General features: G+C 37.5%; 1 protein-coding gene and 1 pseudogene across 7 annotated transcripts in view; both read right to left on the bottom strand.

Moving 5' to 3' along the window:
- Positions 1–19,280, bottom strand: part of CARMIL1 (capping protein regulator and myosin 1 linker 1) — a 262,767-nt gene that overhangs the window by 112,158 nt on the left and 131,329 nt on the right. For 6 of the 7 annotated variants that reach the window (XM_015595507.2, XM_015595506.2, XM_015595504.2 and 3 more), the window contains exons 10-13: positions 17,249–17,337; positions 16,016–16,110; positions 5,948–6,034; positions 465–568 (exon numbers count right to left, since the gene is read on the bottom strand). In XM_015595507.2, coding sequence (XP_015450993.1) covers positions 465–568; positions 5,948–6,034; positions 16,016–16,110; positions 17,249–17,337 — 375 coding nt within the window. The remainder of the gene's footprint in view (positions 1–464; positions 569–5,947; positions 6,035–16,015; positions 16,111–17,248; positions 17,338–19,280) is intronic. The other variant, XM_025052169.1, reaches the window with a different exon arrangement.
- Positions 12,277–16,005, bottom strand: LOC102894935 (annotated as a pseudogene).

A 19,280-nucleotide genomic window follows, 5' to 3' on the forward strand; every position in this document is an offset into this window, starting at 1 on the left:
CCCTACTACACTCATGGAAAACAGGACTGAAGTTTATTTCAATATCCCTTTTTGATTGCAAACTAAGAACAAAACAAAACAAAACAAAAAAACCCACCTGTCTTCCCAACAATATTACTTAATGACGAAATAATTTAGTCTACGTTTCCAATCTTTCTTATCAGGCAATTTTAACAGGTGCAATAATGTTTCTAAACGAAGAAAAAAATTCCTTTGGGAAAAGTATTTCCAAAAAGAACTTAAATTTCAGTAACATTAAATGAGAAGAAAAGTTATGTGACAGACTACATGAAGGCTCTGGATTTCCTCTCTAAAATACTTTATAAGTTCATAACAAAATGATTTTAAGGTGTCATGATAAAGAGAGATGGAGGGAAATGTGCTAGAAATCCATTTTTAGAAATTATTCTAGCCTTCTTAAATACAACTGCATTGAAGATAGCAGTAAGGAGAGAAAAACCTACCGAGAGGTCATCCCCACGAAGGCCACTCCCTGAGAGGTCGAGGTGGATAAGGGTGGTGGCGGTCAACGGATTGGCACTGAGAGACTGAGAAAGGCTATTCACTCCTGAAACGGCAAGAAAATCCAGTTCAATTTCCACTCCAGGAAACAAAATGAGGTTTGTGAGTTAGTATGTGTGGCCCAGCAGCCCCATCGAACTGCAGGACTGTGGTTAACCGTAAGCACATCCCCAAAAGGTAGCTCAGTAGGACTGCCATTTTTGATATCCCCTCAGGAAAAACAGGTTAGTCACAGACAAAACCAAGTCACTGAATAGGAGAAAGTAATGGAATCAGCTTCATTTTGCTCCACTTCTTCTGATGTGGATGGAAAGGATTTTACTTTGAAGTCTTAGAATGATGCAAGCAACCTAATCATTCTTATCCTTCTCTTAATCCTGCCAGGAGATTCTCAACAGTGTACAATATTTAAATGATGCAGGTGCAAAGTCAGGTACTTTGAGCTACTTAAAGTACTTGGAGTTAATACAGGAATGCACCGCCCTAATGAATGTAGTGTGCTCAGGGCAAAATTTAGACTGAAATGGATTTTACAGAGAAAAAATGATCTGTACACAAAGTAAAAGCAATCCAAAGGAAAAACTGATAATTAACACTCTACATGCTATTTACATAACATAACTGGCACAAGTTAGAATCAACTGAACAAAACTGGTAATACCACCTCAGAAAACAAGAATACGAGGCGGGCAAGATGGTTCTGTGAAGAAAGCCATGTTCTGTTGCATGTGGGTAACAGGCCTGAGAGTCAGGGCCGGGTGCTGGGTGGATGTTTAATTGGCCACTTTTTGTAATGGGGGAGTACAGGCTCTAGGAGGTATGTCACTACCAAATGGGGGCCCAGAAGAGTCTGGTCACTTACTGGGTTCAAAGAGGTCCTAGACAGTGTCCCAGTGATTACTGTTAAGATAATAGGGATTTGGGATATTGCAAAGCTCTTCATGTTTTTACTAAAACTACGTAGTTCTAAATTGTGTATTCTAGAAATATGGCTATTTCTAAATTGAGTATACTTTCGTAAATTATTATTATTATTTTTAATTTTTCAGTATAATTTTGAATATCTCAGCTTGTTTCAACAACTCTAATGCGAAACAGGAAAGAGGGTTTGGGTATACACTTGGACAGTCTCTACTGGGATAAGGGGCCAGGGTCAGGTCTGCCAGCAGAAGCCAGTGAGGCACTCCAAGAAAAACGCTGAAGGGGAGTGATAAAGAACTGACTCCAGTGTCTGACAAAGTCTCCTAAGCCATTTCTCAAGGGTTAGTCCACATTTGGGCATGTGTGGAGAAAATACGGGGTAGTATGAAACTTTATTTAACTGCAAGGAAAATTTCTTGGCTATCAACTCGACACTTATTAAGTGCTCACAAAATGTTTATGAAAGGCTGGAGATTGGGAAATATACATAACTAAGCCCCATTCTTTGCCCTCAATAAGTTCAAAGACAATCAGCAAAGAAACCAAATAAACTCTGGGATGAAAACTCAGTGCTACACAAGGTTATTTATTTATTGCAACAGATCTTTATTTAATGCCTACTGTGTACCGTGCATGGGCTTCTGAGACCCAGGGGCCACTATCCCATCCTCTAAAAGCCAGTACAGTGGGAAACACAGACAACTGAACCATCGGAGTCCAGTGAGCTCAGTACTATCAAAGATGTAAGAAACAATTCTCCAGTTTGTCCTATTACTAGTATAGTAGATGAATCTGCGATGGCCTATAGAAAAGGTTAATTTCTGGAAGTAGCAACTATGATTGTTTAAATGGCTAAATACCCCCCGAAATAAATAAATAATAAAAAAATAAATGGCCAACTTTCTCCAGTTTGTCCTATTACTAGTATTAATGTATTTTATAATGGAATAATTGAGTCCAAAACATGGAAAATACCAGACTCATCAAGAAAATTATTTGTAAAACCATTCTTTAGTGAGGTATGGAAGTAGCAACTATGATTGTTTAAATGGCTAAATACCCCCCGAAATAAATAAATAATAAAAAAATAAATGGCCAACTTTCTCCAGTTTGTCCTATTACTAGTATTAATGTATTTTATAATGGAATAATTGAGTCCAAAACATGGAAAATACCAGACTCATCAAGAAAATTATTTGTAAAACCATTCTTTAGTGAGGTATAACAAACTTCAATAAATAAATTCTAAAATTAGCAGGTCAAATTAGTCTCTACGGCAAAAGGCTCCTTGACAAGTGCCAGCGCTTGGCAGTTGGCCAACATCTGAATAGAATTGGGGAGAATCATGTTATCGGCTCAGCTTCATGCTATTGACAAAGAATGAAAGGCTTCCTCCCCCGCCTGTGAGCCCACACCCACGTGAGGCCTGTGTTAACAAGCACATTAGCAGCAGGAAACTACAACAATACAGGATGGAAAAAATCAAGGCTCTTACAACCCGAACTCAACACAGATTTACATGCCATCCTGGATTCTTGGCAGTCTAGCGATTCTGACCATTCTTCCCATTTATTATTGGAGTGTTTACAGCTGGAAAAGGGTGGTACCAGATGGCCATGCATTGACATAATCTGGCAGCCAGCAGGACATTTACTAGAAATCCAGAAAACTATCATTTCGCTAACATCTGAGGAAGAGAAAGGGTATTAGAGATAGTGTGGGTATCATGGAGATATTTTAAAAGTCTTTCTTGAATTATGGAGCTATACATAGAAATGTTTTCAGAGAACTAAAATATAAATGCTAATAAAATTCAACAAAACCTTAAAACCACAATTTAATCTGAGTTATTTTGAATCTGCAAACTCTTCAGAGTCTATGTGACAGTCTGCAAGAATAATGAAAGCTTTAAGAAATCAGTTTTTTAAATATAAAAACAGTATTTCAAAATATACACTTTAGGAAGGGTGACTTAAAATGAGGACACATATTATAAAACAATATTAATTCTCACACCATTCGTTTTAAAGTACATATATGTTACTGCAGGGAAGAGATAAACGTGGTGACCTTTATTTGTGAAGGAAGCGGGAAATGTGGGGCTATCCTCACGAGGAAGCTGAGGACCAGCCTCCCTAGCACCGCACTTGGACGGACAGGGACTTCAGCGAGTGGTACCTCAGAACCAAAACATGCCTTCAGGAGGATAAATGATCACCACATCCCTCTATTTGTTTTGTAGTAATGAACAAATAAATTAAAATAAATAAATATAATCATTTTTAAATTGTTACTATTTTTAACATGTAGAAAATTCATATAAATTAAGAAAAATAATTAACACTATAATAGACAACAAAAGATGAGAACTAGCAATTCTTCATACAAATGACTAAGGAACAAGGGGGGAAAATTACCTAAGCAATAATTGAAAAAGTTAAAATTAAAATATCAGAACACTTTTGCTCATATGCTTGATGAACAATGAAAAAGGAGAATAATGTCCAGTGATGGTGGGAGAATAAGGAGATTTGTACAAAATACTTAGAGGACAACTTGACAATATGTATCAAAATAAGCTTTAAAAAATGTGCAAACATTTTGATCTGGCAATTCTACTTAACAGGAGTTCATCCTAAAGAAGAAATTAACAAATAACCAATAATTAGATATAGGAATCATGTTAGTATTACTTGCATTACTGAAGAATTAAAACCATCTAAATGTACAATAACAAGCCATCTAAGTAAATGATGGAACATTTTCCATAGTCTGGAATATCATGTGATATATTTAAGAAATGACGACTTAATTCAATTTAAGATACTTCCATTAAACTCTCACAATGGTTCAGGCACGGTGTCAGGTGCTGGAGATATGGAGATGAGGGCCCCATTCTAGTAGGGAAGACACAATGTTTACAGTAATGTGAGATATGTTAGATATGTGATCCAGAGTGACACAAAGAAAAAAGTAACAGATTCCCTTGAGGCCTCAGGAATAGGAAAGACGTCTCAGAAGAGATGGTCACACAGAAGGTTTTATAAAATAAACTGAAGTTCTCCAAGAATATGAGATGTAAACGATAACAGAACATATATATATTGGTCTCTGCCCTCCATTCCTGGCACAGGGCTCCTAAACCCTGTAAATTCCTAATGGATAAGAGTATCTCTTAGGAGCATCTTTTGTACTAATGAGGCCACTCTGGGTGGCTCCTGGGTGGGTGCTGATCACCAGAAAGACCAAGCCGTAATTGGGAGCTTGGAATTTTCAGCTCCACCCCCATTTTCCAGAGAGGGGAGAGGGGCTGGAAATGGAGTTAATTGATCAGGCCTCCGTGAGGAAGCCTCCTAAAATCTCAAAAGTATGGGGTTCAGAGAGCTTCAAGGTGAGTGGCACATCAACACTGGGAGGGTGATGCACCCCAACTCCACGGAGACAGAAGTTCCTGTACTCAGGACCCTCCCAGACCTCATCCTACGTACCTCTTCATCTGGCTGTTCATCTGTATCCTTTGTCATGTTTTTCAATAAACCAGTAAACGTACACCAGTTTTTACCTGTGTTCTGTGAGCCACTTCAGCAAATTAATCAAACCCAAGGCTGGGGTCTTTGGAACTTCTGATAACCTGGGCTTGAACTGACGTCTGCAGAAGGGGATGAGGACAGCAGTCTGGTGGGACTGAGCCCTTAACTTATGGTAGACAACATCAGAATTGAGGTGACTGGTGTCGGAGAATCGCTTGGTGTGGGGAAAAACCTCCAAACATCTGGTGACCAGAAGTTTCAGAAGTGAAGTGTTTCGTGTGGGTAGGAAAGGAGACATACAGGAAAGAGTAAGCAGGAGGGGAAGGACTAAAGTTGTCTCTACACAGGATGAAAGAAAACTTTTCAAAGAGAATAAAAGCATGTACAAAGGCATGCTGTATGCAGTGATAGTTCAAATGTTACTGTGGGGTGCTGATGTGGCAAAATATTAGAACTGACACGTTTGATGAGCAACTGGAAAAGTGAGAGGCGGGTGATTGGAGTCAGGGGCGAACGGGGTGGGACGGGACAATTCCCAGAGCAGGAAGTAGAAGAGGCGACTGGACAGTGAGGCCCAGCAGTTTTCTGTAGAGCAGACGGTCCAGCTGACAGTTGGGTGGGGGACAGGGGGATTTACCTGCGGAAGCAGGGAGGCTATCGCTTCTCCTATGATGAACCAAGAGAAATACAACCCATTGCCTCTAGGAATGTGGGGCAGGAGGCAGGAGGCAGCCAGGCCAGGTGGGCATTCCATGTTTCAAAGTTAAAGAAGTTAACGACTTCACATGTACTTCAAAACTATTCTCAACTTTGAAAGCACTTCGCTTTACACAACCAGAATTCCAATCACATAATTTCTTTATCTTAAAACTACCAGAGTATATATAACTGCATAATAATTCTAACTATTTAAGGTAGCATGGCACAACAGAAATATTATAGACATAAAGTTAAGTAAATAAGATATACTGTACCTTTGGGTGACAATGAGGTTTTAGATAAATTTAAATGCTTCAATCCCTTTGGGAGTTTGGCAAATTGAATACTTAAAGAGGATATACCTGAGGAAAAAAAGTATTAAAATTTTCAAGTTCTCAGAATTTCATTTGTTTTACAAGACCTGAATATTAATTTAAATTTAATTCTAATATAAGGGATCATTTTTGCCTTTCTAATGTCAGACCTTGTTTTCCAATCATCTACCATCATGCCTCCCTTTCTTTCTGTCCTAGGAGAAAAGGTTGTTTAATTAAGCATAATAATATCAAAATTTTACCATTAGACATGTTTGCCTTTGTCCCAAGTACACCTTTTCCTCATAGTCCTGTTTCAAATGCAAATACTCTTGGAAAGAATGATATAACTCCCCTCTTTTCTTTTTAACTTGTGTCTTAATGAGCTGATTGCCCTTCTGGGTGAGCAAATGTGTGCTATTTAAAGGTTGTCAAGAAAATGAGTATTGTCTACGGCCATGCCACCCTGAACAAGCCCAATCCCATCTGATCCCGTCTGATCTCAGAAACTAAGCAGGGTCGGGCCTGGTTACTACTTGGATGGGAGACCACCTAGGAGCAGGTGGTGTAGGCATAAAAAATTTAAGAAGTAAGCGATTGCAAACTGACAAAGTCCTTGCAGTCTGTGAGGTCAACCAAGGTTGCCTCACCTTAAAAAAAAAAAAAAAAAAGGAAAGAAAAAAATCAAAAATCAAAATGAGTATAATATTAACTATCAGATAACAGCTTCACTTTTAGCAGATAGATTCCAATACTTAATTGCCTTACAGCTAATAACCTCAGACAAAGCATCAGAGCATGTTTCAACTTCTTAAAGGTAGGTTTTGTAACTTATAATAACTTCTGAAAATTTTACAGTATTGAACATTGGACAGTCTCCAAATTTAATGGCCAGATTAGGAGACTGTAAACAAACACAAGCTCACTCATCTAAAGACTGCAATGAATATAGACTGTTTCCTGGGAGGAAAGAAATAATACTGGAATGTTTGCCCTTCCTACAGGTCCTTCAACCACTTCATGTTGCACACAAGTCATCACCTCCTAGGGGCATGTTCTTGGCCAAGCTCCTAAAACAGTATTAACCATGTTCCCTTAGCGATTCTCAGACTCCAGGCACCATTAAATACTAGGGCAGTGCTGCGTGCCGCCCTATTATTTAACCCCAAGTTTTCTACAAGTTTTATCAGAGTTTGTCACAAAAACAACCTAAAAGTCATGCACCTTGACTAAGCCTCTGGACAGGTTTTCCCTGAGGATGGTGGGTGTCCTGGGAGCCCATGCCTATCTCTCCATAGCGTTTCATTGTCAAATGTGTTTGACAATCGCTGGAACAAATAACATTAAACAGGTTTTTTATCTGAATATTTCCAGCAATTAGAATATGCTAATCTATAATGTTAACTGCAAAGAGTGGATGGGCCTGATATTTAGTTGATACATTCTTGCAAAAGAATGAATAACAAGTTAATGGGGGGAGAGATAAAAGATGGGAGTAACTTTCCAACTTGATTAATCCAAAAGGTAAAAAACGTACTACAAATAGTCCCAATCATCCTCTATTCAAGAAAATTAACCCATTGTTAAAAACCTCTCTGTAAAGCAAAAGAAGCCCAATGTGAAAGAGTATATACTATATAATTCTATATTTATGAAGTTCAAGAATAAACCAAACTAATCTATCCTAACAGAAGTCAGTGACTAGTTATCTTTTCTGGGAGTGGAGAGCAGGAGTGGTAACCATTGGGGCAAAACACAAGAGAAGCTGTGGAGAACTAGAAATATTCTATTTATTGATCTTGGTAGTGGTTGTAGGAAAGCATTTAATTTGTAAACATTTATTAAGATGTCAACTTGGGGCTTGATTTTTTTGAATGTATATTATACTTCAAAGAAAAAATTACTTGAAAAAGTCAGGTATGGAAAATAACAGAATAAAATCTAGATGGCTTTAGATTTGAGTTTTTAGATACAACATCAAAGGCAAAATCCATAAAAGAAATAACTGATAAGCCGGACTTCCCTAAACATTAAAATTTTATGCTCTATGAAAGACAATGTCAAGAGAATGAGAAGACAAACTACAGAATGTAAGGAAATATTTGCAAAAGACGTGTCTGATAAAATATATCAAAGAACTCTTAAAACTCAACAATAAGAAAATAAACCACCTGATTAAAAAACGAGCCCAAGATCTTATCAGACACCTGAGCAAAGAAAATATACAAATAAGCATATGAAAAGATGCTCCACATCATATGTCTTCAGGGAAATGCAAATTAAAACAACGAGATACCACAACACACCAATTGGAACAGCGAAAATCTAGAACACTGACAGCACCAAATGCTGACGAGGATTTGGAGCAACAGAAACTTTCACTTATTGCTGGTGGGAATGCAAAATGGTTTAGTCACTTTGGAAGACAGTTTGGCGGCTTTTTATACAACTAAACATACTCTTAACTATGATCCAACAATCATGCTCCTTGGTACTTTCCCTGAAACTATAGACACTGTGCAAAAGGCAAAACTACAGAGACAGTAGAAAGATCAATGGTTGGGGATGGGGGAGATGAATAGGTAGAACACGAAGGACTTTTAGGGCAATGAAAATACTCTGTATGACACTATAATGGTGGATACATGCCTTTACAAATTTGTACAAACACACTGACTGTACAACACTAAGAATGAACCTTAATGTAAACCATGGACTTTGAGTGACGATGTGTTGATGTAGGTTCAACTGTTAATGAAGGCACCACTCTGATGGGGATGTTGATAAACAGGGAGGCTGTGCATGTGGAGGCAGAAAGTACATGTGAAATCTCTATACAATCCTTGCAATTTTGCTATGACCCCAAAACTGCTCTAAAAATATATAATCCTTTAAAAAAAATTAGGTATGAAAGAGGAAAGAATACCAGATTCTCACTTTTAAGTTTTGATAACAGTTACCTGCCTACTCATGACCAATTCTTTTATATATTTTTATACTCAACAATGTTAAAAAAACAAAATCTCCAAAGCCCTATTCCATGTCTTCAATCATTGTGAAAATATTATATTAGATCAAAGTTAAAACCTACCACTAAACTTCAAATAAACTTGTTTTGCTTTGTTCTTTGAGAAAATGACCACTTTAAAACTTTTGTGTCAGTCACACCTATAACGCCTCATAAAACTATAAATGCCTATGACCAAATGCAAGACCAGAACAGAACAATTATTTTACACTACTGGTGACACCCACCCATTCATTTATTCTTTAAGCATAAACTATCTTTTAAAAAAGGAAGAAGGTAGACAGAAAGGAATAAAGACTCCAGAAATACTTTTCTCTGGAAATTGAATTATCACACTGCAAATAATGAAAGTAATAACTAGTGAGGCTCTTAAATAAAGGGGGAATGAAGTCATGTTTGATAATTTATTTAAAAAGAAAAAAGCAGGACCAGATAAATAAGATTAAAGGTAAACAGGACTAAAAGCAGATATAAGATAGTCTGGTTCAAGTAGTTTTTATCAAATTCTAGACTAAGTTAATAGCTTCTTTTTTGACAAATGTTTTAATTTCCTAGGTACTCACTAGTCACAAATACACTTCTTCTTTAAAGAAACACCTGTGCTAAGTGCTAATGGAATGAAAGGCACAAATGGGCCCAGCACTGTTCGTTTTTTTAAATGAAAAATAAACTGATGTATGAAAAAAGGAAACATTATTACACAAAGGTCACTCATTTTAGCAAACTTCAGAAACAAGGTTCTGGCAACACGAATAAATCAAGAGTGGTTGGCAGCCAAAATCTCAGGAAAAACAAGCAAATTAACCTGCCCTGTACTTTCTGGAGCTGCTTACTCAATAGAGCCATATAAGAAACCAATACTGGAGAAAACAGTTCCCTATGAAGAAAGGATAGAAGATACTTTTCAGCTTTTGGACAAAACTGTTCAATTCTGTCCCCCAAATAAAGCAAAATATAGTCAAGCTGTGAATTAAAAGTAAATTTAAGCTAAAAGCTTTTGTTTGGAGACTTTACTGGTTGAATTACCCTATGATTTATTTTTTTTAGTATGTGTCAAATTTGCAAGAAAACAATGTTCTAATTTTTACTTCTCCTTTGAAAACAAAACTATTATAGCTCCTGCTTTGAAATATTTATGCCTAATAAAAAAGTAATTATAAAATGTTTAGTATTATAACGTGCCATCTGATGTTATCAACTTACAAACACAGGAAATTAAATTTGACATTGCAGATTTCACCCATTAATCATACATGAATTTAAAAATCTATAATACCATATAAAATTCTAATAGTGGATATTCTGGAATCAGAATCAGAATGATTCACAAAGTAGAAAAAAAGTTTAAGGAGGTCCTGGCTAATTGAAAGCATCAATATTAATAATTTAACAAAATTCTGCCTGTGGAGTTCTAGCAACATGATACAGGAAACAAAAGGCTTCCTTCTTGACTGTTAGAAAGCATATAGATTTGAACACTGTAGATGTCAGAATATAGATGAGTTATTTAGATATCTACCGATACCTATGGCTTCCATGGAGTGTTCAGAAATACTACAAAAAGCGAACAGACAAATAAAATACAATGAAATATTCTTATTTCAAAAATAAGGCTGAGAGAAAGAGATTCAAGAACTAGTAATACAGGAATAAAAGATTAGTGGAAAAAATAAAGTCAGTACACCTAACTTTTAAGTGTCCTAAAATCCAAATCTGTGCAGTTTTTAAAATAATGTTTTACCTGTGTAACCATGAAAATATCAATTAAATATGGCTGACATCACAACTCCAAAGAAAATTACTTTCTAGGTTATAACTATCATAGAGAAATCTGGCATCTTTAAATATTCAAATGACTACTTAAGAAAATTTACTGACATGCTATGGACTAAGCCAGTGTTTTTCACATGGCGTGCACAAAATTCTTTCCTTTCACTTCCAAAGTTAAATCAGACAATCAATCACAATCACAGTCTAAGAGACTGACTGATTGATTACTCAAAAAATCCTGGGAGGAAACCTGACAAGTGGTATCAGGTACAACTCCACGAGACTTTGTCTAAATCACATAAATACACATTTCCTCACTCGTAAAGGGAAATGATAATACTTGCACTATCTAGCTTCACAAAACTATTTTGGGAATCAAATGAAGTAGAAAAGCTAATACTTCTGGAGTTTACAGTAGCTGACATGCCATTCTTACCTGTTTATGTGCATTATCTCATTTAATTCTTAGAATACCCTAGGTGACAGATATAGATAAAGACTGAGGCACAGAGAAGTTAGGTAACTTGTCCAAAGAAACAGCTAGAAACAGGCGAAATTCAAAACAGAACACATTTAGTTTGACTCCAGATCCCACTAATATACACTAATAGAAACAGGTAGAAACAGCTAGAAACAGGCGAAATTCAAAACAGAACACATTTAGTTTGACTCCAGATCCCACTAATATACACTAAGGGGTATAAAAGACATAAAGTACCAAAAAATGTTGGCAGCAATTCTAGAATTTATTTCACATCTTTTTTAGAAGATCAAATCAGAGCCACCGCCAGAAGGTCAGGAAAAAAAACACTTGGGTATTCCAGGTCAACATTTCCAAAGAAAAATCATTCTGAGATAGGATTTTAAATCATCTTCAAACAAAATAATGAAACTTAGAACAAAATGAGGGGAGGAAAAGGACAGACAGTCCCAACAAGGCTGAGATCATAAAAACTTGGGTAATTGGGAAGGATAACCAGGAAAAACAAAATACAACCTGCAGCACTTAGGGAAGTAAAGTATGTGAAATGAGCAGAGAGGAAAGCTATGTTCTCTGAAAATGCTCAACTTTGATCCAAGAAGTAATGTTACATCCACAAGATTAGTGACCAGGAGATGACCAAGAACCACAACACTGAGTTAGGCCAGGGAGCTCACACAGGACTAGTTAACAATGTTCAGCCACAGCAGTGACGTTGAGTCTCTTCTACCACGACCCACACAAAGGAACAGAGCTGATGTGGTGATGCAGGAACCTCACACAAAAATAAATACATTAGAAAACTAAAACCAAAGCTTTCCTGAAATATACACTCTGATATTTTCCGTTTTTTCCTTTACCAAAATAAGATTTTGAAGTTGTTCGAAAGACACTGAATAAGGAAGGAGACCTAAGACTCAATGGATGTAGACTCCAAATTCATATTCTGTCTCATCCCCACCAAAGGTCTCCGTCTCGCCAAAAAGTTGCTTTCTTTGGTAATTTCTTTTTTTAGCTTCTTGGAAAAGTGATCTTCTCCCATAAACCATCTTCGTTTTTTCTTTTCTTTTTTTTTTTTTTCCTAGAGTAGAACTTTATTTTCAGGAAAGACATGTTTTTTAGAGATGGGTATTTAAAAATAAAATCAAGGTAGATCTAATATGTTCAACAAATTATGTGTGTGTGCGGGCAAGAGGGTTCAGCCAGAGGTGAAGTGGAAAGGCTCTCTAGCATTCCCTTATCACCTCGCTGCAACCGGAAATCCACAGGTGGAAAGGCATCCAGGAACACAGTCCTGGATGAAGTCATTCTGTCTCTGCATCCTAAATACTACGCACTGGCCCACCTGTAAATCGGTGCAGCACGCAGCTCCTCCTCTGGACCACGACCTTGGAAGGAGGCTCAGTAAATCTCTGCAGTTTTAATGTTGATAGTAATGTCATAAATTACTAGAAAGTGGTTTTCATTTTTTTCCTGGTCATTTAATTCTGTCAGACGTAAGATGACTAAGCGAATGCCATCTTCTTGTCTGTCAAATTCGCTAAGAAGGTGATGAGTCAGTTTTTGTGATAACTGCCCATTGTCACTGAAGCTGTCCACGAAGTACACTTCCAGCCTTCCACATTGAGCGTGGTCAGAAAAAGATTTTACGGCATTCATGATCAAAGGGACCTCAGCTTCGGTGTCAATTCCATCACAATGTGTCAAGCAGGTAGCCCCATTACCTATGTGCCTCAAGACCACAATGTGACAAGTGGTGGCATCAGCAGAACCCAGAATGAAGATGGAGACATCCTTTGGGGAGGTCCCTGCAAGCTCCTTTTGCTGAACATACAGAGGCCCTGGGGTCCCATTTGTTAGACTAACGTCTGAGAATTCTCTTTCCTCCGGAAGTGGGTGGGCTTGGACAAGCTCCTCAGCAGACTGCGGCAGCCACACTCACTGCCCCTTGACCAGCAGTGGCACTGTGGAGGCGGCCAGCCGCCTGGGGAAGGCCCAGGGATGTGGCGGCCTCTAATATTTTCTATTCTCTTCTACTTCCTGTGTTTTTAATGCTTGTCATGAATTATTAAATTGATCTCATGATCTGCTAATGGGTCTTGACCTACAATCAGAAAATGCACTCTGTTAGAAGGCCAAGAGCAAGCTGGGGACAGGCCTGGCCCTGCAGCCAGGATGAGAAGAGCTCATGTGTGTGCTGTCACTGCCACGTGTGGCTCTCTCAGAGAGAGAGCAGAGCCTGGGGCATCTGAAGCACTGCACATACACATTGCACCTCTGCTTCCAAATCATACCTAAACCTTCTTCACCACAGCCCCTTAACGACAGAAGGCCACCTGTCCTTTCTACACCGTATGATGAGGAGACTGAACTATAAATATACGATTTAACTACGAATGCTTGCCTGCTTTTTATTGTTTTCAAACCTAAAATACTGTCATTGAAAAGCTCAGAAACAAAAATTATGAACACTTTCCCCCAGATTTAAATTTCTATGAATATTTTATTCAGTTGGATTCCTTGTAGAATTTCCATCCAGTAGCTGAGAAGCTACCTGCGATCTTCAGGTATTTTGCCTAAATTTAAAAACAACAACAACAGCAACCTAGGAAGAATTGGTGTTCAGGAGCTCAGCCTAAGAGTGCAGACAGGTGGGAAACATGGTGCCAAGAGCACAGGAAATACAGCAAGAAATGAGTCTAGGGGGCAGAAACGAGGAAAGTTTAGCTTGAGAAAACATTTTCAGGAGTGTCACAAATTGAGTGTGTGTGAGCAGATGCCATACTGGAGAATAGGTGTGTACACACGAAGCTGAGGAAAACATCCTTGATATATGATTTTAACATCTGTGAATAAACTTCAGGTAGATGAAAAGACACACAAAATCAGGTCTCAGAGATAGGAAGATGGAGAAAAAAGGCAGGAAAATGTCATCATTGAACACATGTTCGGACTCCACACAACAAAGAAATCTCTATAAACTTCGCTATAATTTACAAGTGCAATTTAAAACAAAAAAACTACAGAAAATTAAAATTATATAAAATCCAACTCAATTTAAAGAAAATATTTATGGATTATACTACTGGTTGCAAAGTGGTACCTCACTGTGGTTTGAGTTTGCCTTTCCCTAATGACTAAGCGTGTTCTTCCTGGTCTGCTGCTCCCTGGGTTCCACATCCGTAGGACCTGCTTCCAATGTCTGCCTCCAAAGTCTTGCCTTTCAGTAGACAAGTAGGTGTGAGTTCATCTTAAAAACAAAACCTTCTGAAAGGTGATTTACACTTTGTCCCATTCTCCCCTCTGTAACATCTGACGAATGGAGAGAACACCTGTTTTCTTTCCAGAACTGATGATGCCCAGGGAAGCCCCCACTCCAGGAATGCACATCCATGACCGCCAGCTGTGGCTGATTCTAGGAAGGCCTTCCATGGGGTCTGGTTTTCTAATACAGGCTCCACTTTCCTCTAGATTCACTACGATTCAGATGCTGGGAAGCTACTCTTGAAATGTCTGCTTGAACACCAGACGGGTGTCTCTTTCAAAGAATAATGACGTCCATATCAGAAACAAAAAGCAGAACTGAGTGTCTCTATCAGTATCTTCAGCTCTGTTTAATAATTAATCCTCATCAAATGCATAACATTACAAGATAAAAGGCCCTTATTCGACAATGCTGGAAAACATCTGCAACAGATAAAGAAAACAAAATATTCCCTATACGGATGAAGCTATTTTTCTTAAACCTGGTCCGTCCACATTCTCTGAGAATTCAAATTCTTGAGCTTCACATTCTAAACCTACTGACTCTTCCCTCTACCCAAAATTTCCCTCTACTAAAACTTTCTTCTGCCTCATCCTGAATTTGAATCCTTCAACGTCTCCCTATTCTTACACTCAAATCTTGTGAAACATTAAAACACATCTGTGGTAGGCAGAATTGCACGATGGTCCCCAAGACTCCTGCACCCTGGTATACAGATCCTGCATAACTTCCTGTGTGTGGTGTGGACCACTGAGTATGATGGGATAGCACTTAACATGATTAGGTTACGAATCAATTGATATTTGAGTTCATCAAAAAGGAGGTTGTCCTGGGGGGGCCCTGACCCAATCATGTGCTCTGTTTAAAAGAAAGTAAAGCATCTCAGAGATATGCTCCTGCTGGCCTTGAGCATGATATAAACCTGTTGTGAGAGAATGGGCCACATGGTAAGAACCTCAGCTTAGCCTCTGAGCCTGCAGTGGTCCCTAATGGGCAGCTAGCAAGAAAATGGTGACCCTAGTCCTATAGTCCCAGAGAAATTAATTTTCTCAACAAAGAAGACCCCAAGTCACAGGTAAGATCGCAATCTGGCTAATAACTTGATTTTGGCCTTGTGAGACTGAGTAGAGAACCCAGCCAACCTCTACCCAGACTGCCAACCCAAGCAAACTGTAAGGTAATAAATGAGTCATTTTAAGCTACCAAGTTTGTGGCAATTTGTTACACAGCAATAGAGAACTAATACAATAGTTTAAAAATATTATCCTCCTTTCTGTTTGTATCACTTGAAAAGCCATTCATTGGATGATAGAATTTTAGCAAGAGTATTTTCATCAAGGGGTGGAAATGGAAGCCAATAAGAACTAAAGCAGCACTTATAACATAATTACAGCTAAGCTGATTCTATTCTTCAGTCACGGCAAAATTAAACTCCCTAATCCGTTTACAATTCTGGCATCAATGGTCTTGTAAACTCTACGGTACCTCGGTCCTCCAGTGGGTTGCCAGCAAGGTCAATCGTGTGGAGTCCTGAGCTTGGATTATGTGCTAGAGCACTGGCCAGTTTCTGGGCAAAATCTCTGGAAGTAAACGAAACAATATTAAATAACACAAGATGCAAAACTGTTTAAATAAAACACTTAAAGCTAGAACAGCTAGAGTGAAAGCTAAAAAAAAGCTTCTTTACAATATTAAATTATGCATCATATATTTGTTAACACCCCATCTAATTTTACACAGGTATATAACCTCATTTGAGAATCTAAAGTCACAGCTGAAATACGGTTCATTCTGATTAGCCAAAACTTCATTCAGAAGCCAAAAGAAAATATATAATTATCCCATTAAAGACACATTTTCAGAACACTATTAATAGTACTAGGTGGCCCCTCCATAACTTAAAAAAAAAGGTCCTGAATTGAACATGCTTTTCATGAAAAATGCAATCAGCTATTCGCTATATCTTAGTTCTCATTTCATGCAACACTCACGAATGCAAACCTGATTGCTCTAATTATTGAGTTTAAAGGCTACAATTGCTAGCACTATATTTTAACAAAAATCAAAATCACTATTTTAGGTATGTTTAACTTAAAATAATGCACTAAGTGCTATGATTGTGAAACTGCCAACCGTCACTTAGTAGCATTAAAGTTTTGTTCTAGCAGATTCAAACTCTATGCCCCACCTGAGACTTAAGTATAGACTACCGAACCACGAGATGAAGATGATGAAAGTGTGAATTTGGAAAGGGAGGGAAATGGTTAAAACAGATCAAAGCAAAGCAGTAAAATCATGAAACAGGTTATTACTACAACTGCCATCAATGATACTAACGAAAGCTAACATGTAGCATCTAGAATATGAAAGATACTGTTCTGAGCACTAATATTATCTCCATATTAAAGATAAAGAGACTAAGGCACAGAGAGTTGAAACAACTTGCTCAAGGCCATGAGGCATCTGGCTTAAGGGTCTATGCTCTCCACCACTACCGCCATGCACCATCGAACACATCAAGTGACACAACAGTAAACAATGTTATAAAATCCATGAGCTTTGGGATAATGATGGGGATTATAGGGATTTTCTTTTTAAGAAGGGAAAACATGATACTCTAAATGTGAATAGCCCAATTTTTTAAACTATGTATTAATTTTAGAGGAAATGGCAAAAAGTTTTAAAGCAACATATTCATATATTCAGGAAAATACTCACGTTCTAAGTCCAGCATTTTCCAACACCAATTCTTCCAATCGATTAGACCTACTCACCACTCTTAAAATCTGTTCACAGACATCAGTGGACTGCAACAGAAAACATTCTTTAGCCATTAAGTCTACAAATGAGCTCACTTCATTGTTATAAACCTATGCAGATATAAAGTTGCAATTAAACAAATCATTCATTCATGCATTCATTCAGTAAACCTTAACTGAGAATCTACTACCACTCGTCATCATGATAAAGGTCCTGAGGATACAATGACATAAAGGACAAAGTCTCTGCCTTCAAGAGTGTTCCGTCTAGCAGAGAAATCAGACTAGAAAGTATACTTACAATAGAATAATTAAAAGGCCATTTGGATAACGCCATGGACACAGAGAGGTGCATCTCACTCAGTCTTGGGAAAACCAAAAGGAATTCTCAAAGACAGTGATGTGCAAAGTGGAGAATAAAGACTAAATGGTGATGATGAGGAGGAGGATTTCTTTACTAAGGTCTGGTCTTGTGCCAGGCACTGAGCTAAGTCCTTGATGTGTATTTCATTACAAGCTGTTAATTATTATTCCCTTTGTATAGATAAAAAATTAAGGTTTAAAGATGTTACGTACTTTAAGGGGATGCTAAGACTTGATAAACATAAACTACTGTTTTGATGTTCCCCTTAGTGCTCTCTAAAAGACAGCAAAGTGGGAAACAGCATAATAAAAATAAAGAGCTTGATAAATAATGGCTTCGTATTAATAAACAGTATGTTTTTAAAAATTACATACATAATTATAAAATTATCCTGTCGAAATACTTTAAATGCTTAGGATAGAACATTAAATGAAAATGTATAATTAAAAAGAAGTGTTCAATAAAGATTACAAAAATTGAAATGGTTAATGTATGTAGTAAAAGTTTTGAGAAGACTAGGAAAAATGAAAAGGTGTGCCTGGTGGTGGAACTGTGCATTTTTTCTTTTAAATTTGTACTTATTAATGTTTTTACATTTATTTATATCCTGCCTTATTCCAAAACTAATTTAAGATGGCTCCTGACCTTAAAACTATTTAAATATTAGAAAGTGATTTTAAAAATCTCATTACAACTTAGGGTCTATTTAAATCCTTTATGAATTTTTAAAAAGGGGGTGAGGGAATCATGTTCTGTGTGCCATGGCATACAACAGTCAAAGTGGTTTCTTTTCTTAAATACCACATAAAAATGTTACAGTTCTTTGATTCAGCAGATCATAAATATGCAACTGGATTAACCATTTTTAGAATGGTCTGAAATGCTGCGGAAGTTCTAAAGTATCCTTCAGAAAACCTGACTTAGGAGCACACCAAGTCCACAGCAGCTACGGCTCTTACAATTCTAATGTGCTATCTGGCTTCATTCAGTCTATCATGTGGATTGCACACTGTTCCGGGTTTCTAATGTGTCCCTCAGATTAATGAGGGAAGAGGAAAATTAATTCCAATTGACCTGATGCCCGCAATTTACATTATGCTGATGGTGGTGATTTTCAAAATGGTGACTCCTAATCAGAATAATTCTTTGTCTTACAATATACAACAAGGGGAACTGATCTTATTCTGTTGTCATGATAAAAAGTGATTATTCAAACTATGAATGTTTATCCAGGAGATATCCTAATTTCCAGAAACAATCATAGTATCATGACCTTTGTAGGGCGACCTCATAGAGCACCCACAAAAATAACTTACCACAGGAGGACTTTCACTTACCCACTGGGTGTAACCATGGCAATAACATTTATAAAACGGAGTATATGAAAAGTGTGTCCAACTTTTCTTTAAGATGCCAGTGGGGGAGAGGTATAACAAGTTATTCAGGATTACATTAGTGGCGCTACTTTTTGTTAAGTGCCAACTACATGAAAGGCACTGCTTTCTACACTGAAGAATATACAGTGATGAAAATTTTAAAGAGACACACACAAACCTAGATACCAAATAAAATGTGACCATTATAGCAGTGTCTGCTGCATATTCAGCCCTACATTCACAGATTTGTG

The sequence above is a fragment of the Pteropus alecto genome, unplaced genomic scaffold, assembly GCF_000325575.1.
Source record: "Pteropus alecto unplaced genomic scaffold, ASM32557v1 scaffold106, whole genome shotgun sequence".
Lineage (NCBI taxonomy): Eukaryota > Metazoa > Chordata > Mammalia > Chiroptera > Pteropodidae > Pteropus > Pteropus alecto.